We start from the raw sequence: 7,732 nt of genomic DNA, 5'->3' as shown, positions 1-7,732 counted from the left end.
GCGGGACGGGGCGGGGCAGTGACGCGGGGCGGCCGGGCAAGAGGCGCGGCGCCGCGGGGCGGGGGCGCAGTCCCGGGTCCGACCGAGCGGCCGAGCCCCGCGCGCCCCGCCCGCGCCCTGCGCCTCCGCCCGGACGGCCGGCGGGGGAGGGGGCATGAGCCGGCGCCCCCGCGCCGCCCCGAGCTGCGGGCCGGCCTAGAGCCCCGCGGGGCCCCGCGCCCGAGCCGCCGCCGCAGCCGCCGCCGCCGCCGCCGCCCGCCTGCTCGAGCCGCCGCCGCGCCGCCATGCAGCGGCCGGGGGAGCCCGGGGTCGCGCGCTTCGGGCCGCCGGACGGCTGCGCCGACCACCGGCCGCACCGCTACCGCAGCTTCATGATCGAGGAGATCCTCACCGAGCCTCCGGGGCCCAAGGGCGCGGCGCCCGCCGCCGCCGCCGCCGCCGCCGCGGGCGAGCTACTCAAATTCGGGGTGCAGGCGCTGCTGGCGGCGCGGCCCTTCCACAGCCACCTGGGTAGGTGCGGGCCGAGCTGGGGCGCGGCCGGGGCGGCGGGGCGCGCTGCCTCAAGGGCCGCTGGGGGTCGGGGGAGGCGGGGGTGCAGCCCTCCTGAGCGCGCTTAGGCGGGTACGCTGGGGGCTGGTGGGGGGGGGGCAGCGCCGGACAGCGCGCGGGGTCGCCGAGTTGGTGCCCGCAGTCTGGGCCGTGGCATGAGCTCGCGCAGCTGCAGCCCGGCGCAGTCCAATCCGGGGACCAGGTCTCGCTGCCCTCGCTGGTGCAGAAACGGATGACGGATGTCCAAGAGACGGGTAGAACGACCCGGGCCCCAAAGAGTCCGCCTGGGCCTGCTCTGCAAAGCTGCCCCGATGGCCCAGGGGACGCCAGGCCCTAAAGCAGAACCCTGAGGTCTGCAGACAGGCAGTGTCCCCGAGGGCTGTGCCCAGGCGGGCCCTGACCGTCTGGAGCCTTCGCGAAGCCGGGGCTCGGGCTTGTAACCGACCGAGGGACTTGTGCTGCGCTGTCACCCCGCGAGGCCTAGCCTGGCCTAGCCGGACTGTGAGCCTCCTGTCCGCTGGCCCTTCCGTTTCCTGCTGGCCGGGAGTGTGCGGAGCGCGGGCCACTGCCCAGGCTGCGGCGATGCGCGCTGGTTCCCGTCCTTCCCCGCCACCTCTGCCCTGCGCTCCTCCTTCTCCCCGGGTCCGGGCTTTCTCCACCTACATGGGACCTCCCTCAGGGAGCCCCCCCCTCCCTTTACCCGAAGTTTACCCCCATTGTTGGTCAAGCCAGCTGGCTCCTTCCCCGAGACCCTCTAAGGAGGTGAGGCGGCAGGGCCGGCTTGTTCCTTTTAAGTCCCACTCCCGGGTAACCTTTCCCCGAACCTTTTCCCCCTTCAACTGCATTGTGGTTAAGAATTCGTTTGAAGCGGGCAGCCGAATTCATTTTAAGACTAACGAAAGCATCGCCACCACCGCGAAGGGTCTGGAGAGAGGAAACTGAAAGGATGGTGTGTGGAATAGCCGGGTGCTTCGGAGCCTCGGGGCAGCGGCCAGCCCCTTCTCGCTGACCACCGGGGCGCCGCGTGGCAAACAGGCGCGCGGGAGAGTAGACGCGCTCCCGCAGCTGGTGCGCGCGCGTTCCCCAAGGCAGAGAGACGCAGATTGGGTTGTGAGAGGCGTTCGTCCTGCCTTGGTTTCCTTGGGTTTTGTTTTCCCGTGAAACACTTCGTGCCGTCTAGGCGCTGCAAACCCCGAAGGCAGAGCTGTAGAGACACCCGCTCTCACTGCTCTGCTACTTGCCCCATGCACCCCGGCACGGAAGAAGCTGAGATTTTGTAGCCAGTGGCACTGAGCAGGCAGGAGCTCACTGGGACCCGCACTCTCTCCCCTCAGCCGTGTTGAAGGCAGAGCAAGCTGCTGTGTTTAAGTTCCCACTGGCACCACTGGGCTGCTCCGGCTTGGGGTCGGCACTGTTGGCCACAGGGCCAGGGCTGCCTGGTGCCCCCGGGACCCCACACCTGCCTCTAGAGCTTCAGCTCCGCGGGAAGCTGGAGGCACCAGGGCCGGGAGAGCCAGGCACAAAGGCCAAGAAGGGTCGTCGGAGCCGCACGGTGTTCACGGAGCTGCAGCTGATGGGCCTGGAGAAACGGTTCGAGAAGCAGAAGTACCTCTCCACCCCAGACAGGTAGCACAGGGCCAGGCTGAGCTCCCCCTCGCTCCCGGGGTGGGGGTGGGGGTGCAAGGGGAGGGCTGCTTGCTGAGGGTGCACCCTGCTCTTTTCAGAATAGATCTCGCTGAGTCCTTGGGCCTGAGCCAGTTACAAGTGAAGACCTGGTACCAGAATCGGAGGATGAAGTGGAAGAAAATAGTGAGTGTGTCTTTCCTTCCCTGGCCCCCAGTCCCTGCACTCTGGAAAGGCTGCAGAGAGATAGTACCTCGGCTAGGGCAGGGCGCTCTTCTTGCAGGAGACTGACCTGGGTTTGATCCCATATGCCCCCTCCCACCCCCCAGAGACCACCAGGAAGAATTGAGCTCAGCCTGAGTACTGAGCCAGGAGTAATCTCTGAGCACAGTCCTGCGTAGTCCCCAAATAATCAGAAAATTCAAACATAAAATGAAATCTTAAAAAAGAGCTGCTGACCTAACTCACCCAAGTCTCTGGGTGCCCAGCGTTCTCCATGCCCTGGTGCACGGCTGTGCCTTGCGTCCCTTGGTCGGGGCGGTCTGCCTCTTTTTCTCCATTGATGCTCAGACAAATGGCTGCAGTGTCTGGGGTGAGACACAACCTGGCGGTGGCCTTCTTGGTCCCTGGAGGCCCTGGCTCAAGGCATTCTGGGCTGGGGCGGGGGAGGATCGCGGCTCAGCTCACCTGGATGTCGATTGTACCCCACACCTCACTGCAGGTGCTGCAGGGTGGGGGACTGGAGTCGCCCACCAAGCCCAAGGGGCGGCCCAAAAAGAACTCCATCCCCACGAGCGAGCAGCTCACGGAGCAGGAGCGCGCCAAGGAGGCAGAGAAGCCGGCAGAGCCGCCCGCAGAGGTCAGCGATCCACCGGAGCCGTGAGGACTGAGCCAGCCGATGCCTGCTGGGGCCTGGCTGGGCACCCCGCACTGCCTGGGGAGACCACCACTGTCCACGGGAATCTGCGGGCCTGGCCCCTTGGCGTCCAGGCCCTCGGCTTTCTCATGTCTGATTACGTTGGCTCGGACATTTGGGGCCAAGCAGAGAAGGACACGGAGCCAGCCTCAGGCTCACATACATTCGGGTGTCCTGGCTTTGGGAATTAGAGTCCTGCCTCCAACGGCCACTCCTGCACACTCACACCTGCCCCCCCCCCACACCCCCACTTCCTCCTCGCCGGCCCTCTGAAGTGGCCAGGCACACACCCGCTTCCGTGAGCTTGGGGGACCCCCAAGGCACAGGGATGACTCACAGGCTCCTTCTGGAAACCGGGTCCCCCACATCGCTGGGGCCCCCCTAACCCCGATCTTGCGAAGGCGGTGATCCCCACCCCCAATAAAATATTTTATGACACAGAGGGACTTAATGAGGGATTTTTCTGAGCAAAAGGGACACTCACTTGCATGGTCCTAAAATAGACTTTCCCCAGCCAGAGAGGAAGTGAGCTTGGTTCTCTCTCCCTGCAGGCAACCCAGATTGCCGCAGGTCCAAGGAATCCACCGTTCCTCCTCATGTTCCTCCTCCTTCGTTGGTTCTTCCTATGTGTTAGGGGCCCTTTCAACTGCCCACCCTTCATTCCAGTAGGAAGTGGGTCAATGCAAAAGGGACTGGGTCACATGGAATGGCCCAAAGTCGCAGGGGCCCAGGTGCCTGGAAGCAGCCTGGCTGAGAAGGTGCCTCTGCTGGGTGACTGGTTTCCTGTCACTTGAAGCACTGATGTTGGATGGCCCCGGGTCAGCCCTTCTGCAGCCACTGTGGGCCTGGACACTGAGTCTAGACAGCAGGCATGCTGCCAGGCAGGGAGAGAAGCCAGCCATGGCTTGAGCGGTGCAGGGCAACATTTTCCAAGGTTTGGTGGCCTGTCCAGAAGCCTCTTCCTCAGCCGGGAAGTGGACACAACCTCCTGCCCAGTCTTAACGGGGCTTAGAGTATGCCTGCCTGCTCCTGCCCCTGCAGTTGCCACACACAGGCCCACTGCCGTTGCACGGGCATAGGAAGTCACACTGCTGATGGAAGCCGGGACTGACCAGGTCCTTCCAGACGCAGGGAGAAGGGAGCTCCTCCTCCGATAAAGGCCTCACTTTCACACCGAGAGCAACACCTGCGGTGGCAGCCTCCAGCTTCCTTTTCAGATCTTGGCTTGATCTCCCTTTCCTCAAATGGCTTGGATTTCCGGTCCGTGCATGGCAGACCTGGGTTTGGGGATGGGAGGAGTGAGAAAAAGGGGCACTTTTCTGAGGACTCCAGACAACTCTGCGGTGCACCAGCTCTGCCAAGTCTGGGAAACTGACTCGGCTGGAGGCCCTTAACTCAGCCTTGCAAACAAACAGCTCCCAGACGACTTGCCCGCCAGCGCGCCTGAAAAACCTGTGGGGCTCTGATTTCACACACACACACAGAAATAGACCCCCTGTGCATGACTACATCCCTGCATCCCTTGGGACCACTCTGACAACTCCATTGAGGGTTCCGGCTGGCCAAGGGACTCCCACCACAGTGCTCCATCTGTTCCAAAGTGCAGGAAGGCATATGTCCTGGTGGATCTCATTGACCAGATCCAGCGACCCCCTTTCTCAACTCTGAAGATGCTGACTGTAACACCCACCCACATCGTGGCGGTGTCTCCTGGGATCTTAGGATTTAGGGAATCTGGGGAATGCTACCTTAGTCCTCTTCCCTGCTTATGAGAAGACCCCCCAGACAGCCCCCCATGGGCGGGGAGAGAGGAAGGCCCCATTGGGGTGGGGAAGTCTGGCTGGGGGGGGGGTTCCATCAGCACACAAGGGCTGCAGTATTCCAGGGAGCACGCCCCACTCCAGGCACAGACCGGGAACCTGATGCGGGCACGGCTGGTGGGGAGGTCACCAGGCGGTCAGTGGGGAGCTGGGCCCCAACCAAGGAGCCCAGGGCGGCGGGGTGGGAGGGGTTTTGTCACCAAACGGGTCTCTCCGCTGTGGAGGGGACAGGGGACCGTGTGGCCGCCGCAGGCAGAGCCCAGAGGCAGGCGAGAAGCTCCAGGCGTCCTCGCTGGGCAGACCACGGGTGCCGCTGACGGCAGACAGCGCCAGGCTCGCTCCCCGGGAGGCGAAGGCGCCGCAGGAGGGAGTCTGGCCGCCGAGTCCGAGCGGGGGCTCCGTGCACTCGGTAAAGGACCGCGGTCGTGCTCGGGCTGGTCGCGTCGCGGGCGGGAGGGCGCCGCGGGGACTCGCGCGGAGGCCCCTTCCCGCGGCTTTCGAGGGACTGTGCCCCGGCTGCAGCCTCTGCGTCCCCATCCCGTCCTGCAAGTCTCCCTTCCCACGCCTGGGCCTGGAAAACAAAACCTGGGGATGGGGCGAACCAGCGAGGTCGCCGATACACCGACTCAGGAGCGCGGGGACCGCGCCCTGGGCGGGTGAGGTGGGATGGGAGGGGGCGCCTAGGGCGGGGTGGGGGGCGCCGCAGTCCCTGGTGGGGTGAAGCGGGGAATGCGCACAGTGACGGGGACCCTAGACCGGGGCGAGCATAAGCAGCGGCCCCGCGGGCGTCCCACTGAAGGGGACCCGGGGACCCGGGGACAGTCGCCCACCAGGACTCGCCTCTCCATCCCGAGCGGACCGGCCACGTCGGCGGACAGGACGCGGTTCCCGAGCCCCGGAAGGGGCCCGCTCGGTGCCACGCACCGAGTGACATGGGGACCGTGGCGGCTAGGGGCTCGGGTGAGCGGACAGTTCTGGAGCCGCTGCTGAGTCGAGGGCCCCGGGAACACAGGAGGGTCTCCACCCCCAAAGCTGCCCCCTCTTGCGAATAGCGCGGGTGAGGGCCAGAGCGCTAGCTAGCACAGCGGGTAGGGCGCTTCCTAGCAGAGCCCGCCTGGGCTCCATCCCCGAATCCCCAAAGGGTCCCGGGAGGGGAGTCCCGCCAGGAGGGACCCCTGAGCGCAGAGCCTGGAGAAAGCCCCAAGCACTGCTGAGTGTGGCCCCAAATCAAAATAAATAACAATGACCACAGCAATAACAAGAATAACAAAAGCAACAACGCTTTCTGCTCCTTTCTGGCTGGCGTGGGGAGGCCAGTGCTGGAGGGAGCTGCGAGGCGCAGACAGCGACCGCTCTTCATTCCGGATGGAGCCTGCTGGGCTTGCCGTGCTGGTGGCTCCGGTGTCCGGGGTGACACTCTAGGGAAGTCAGAGTCAGGCCCTTCCTGGGCTGTCTGGTCACTTAGTACCACAGCTCCTGGCCCAGACTGAATGCGGTGCAGAGGCAACACCAGGCAGCTCCGTTTTCGTTGGCCCTGCACGATCTGATTTTGTTTCCTCCGGCAAGGGAGTGCTGGAGCTTAGAAATGACACTCCCCATTCCTCCTCGAGTACCTGTGCCTAACGGGGACTGGCGGTTTATTGGAGCCTGTTGCTGCTTTCCGTCTGCGGCTTCGCAGGGGCCCAAAGACAGACTAAGCTGCCGGTCAAACTCTCCTTGTCTGGGCCCAGCCTATTCGGTTCCAACTGAACCAAGTCTTTTTTATGAGGGGGGGGGCGGGGGCGGGTGCAAACTGGTGATGCTCAAGGGTTACTCCCAACAGTGCTTGGAGGATTATATAGGATGCCTGGGATACACTGCCCATCAGCACCTTACCCACGGGGCTATCACTGGGCCCCCAGCTGAACCAAGCTAACGGGACTGGGGATATTTATTAGTCTCAGTTTTTAGATCACACCCAGTCCCAGAGGAGTGCTCAAACTACTCCTGATTATGTTTTCTCTCTCTCTCTCTCTCTCTCTCTCTCTCTCTCTCTCTCTCTCTCTCTCTGTGTGTGTGTGTAACTTCTGTAGGTGCTTGGGGAGGGCATTTGGTTTGATATGTTCCCATGGAGGATGCTCCTGGCTGTCGGCTCTAGTCTTTGATGTAAGCCTGGCTGTGACGTGGCCCTGACTTTGTGGGAATGCTTCCGCGTGTACTAGTTCTGGTGCTGCATTCCTACACTTCACCCACTTTCAGGGTTCAACTTCTGAAATATGAGCACTGGGAGGAGAGATCTCAGAGGCTCTAGGCTCTGTGCCCACAAGATTTGCTTGTCCCAGAGGCATTGTTCTTGTTGGACTGTGGGTCCCAACCCTCTCAGACACTCTTTTTGCTCTCCAGAGGAAGCCCTGGAGCCTGTGGTGGGAGGGGACACTAGGAGAGATTTGGAGCCTGCAGCAGGGACACTGGACTGCGCTCTGAGCTCCGCGTGAGCACCTACAGCAGCTGAGTACCACTGATAGGGGGGTTCAATTTATAGGTGGTTCCTATCACAGAATTTATGGAACACAACACTACAACAGCCTGCTGATTTTCCCAGGAATTTTCTTTTTTTTCCTTTTCTTCTGTCAACTCAGAAGGGATACCTCGAAAAATTTGTGTTTTTACAGGCTCCCAAGAACCCTTTGCATAAAATGTGAAATAAAAACCTGGGTTGACCTGAAAGCACTTGGCAGGATTCTAGCAATTCAAGTACTTCCCCGGAAACTTTATTTCTTTTTTTGTTTTGTTTTGTTTTTGTTTTGTTTTTGGTCACTCAGGGGTTACTCCTGGCACAACTCTC

General features: G+C 62.5%; 1 protein-coding gene across 1 annotated transcript; it reads left to right on the top strand.

The window, feature by feature from the left end:
• The first annotated feature begins 284 nt into the window (after positions 1 to 284).
• BARX1 (BARX homeobox 1) lies at positions 285 to 3,055 on the top strand. The gene is made up of 4 exons (XM_056128120.1): positions 285 to 510; positions 1,884 to 2,175; positions 2,274 to 2,358; positions 2,894 to 3,055. Exons 1-4 carry the CDS (start codon positions 285 to 287, stop codon positions 3,053 to 3,055), a joined length of 765 nt encoding a protein of 254 aa, XP_055984095.1.
• The last annotated feature ends 4,677 nt before the right edge of the window (positions 3,056 to 7,732 follow it).

This window comes from Sorex fumeus, unplaced genomic scaffold (genome assembly GCF_029834395.1).
Source record: "Sorex fumeus unplaced genomic scaffold, SorFum_2.1 ptg000063l, whole genome shotgun sequence".
Lineage (NCBI taxonomy): Eukaryota > Metazoa > Chordata > Mammalia > Eulipotyphla > Soricidae > Sorex > Sorex fumeus.
This window is presented reverse-complemented; position numbering and strand designations above follow the sequence as displayed.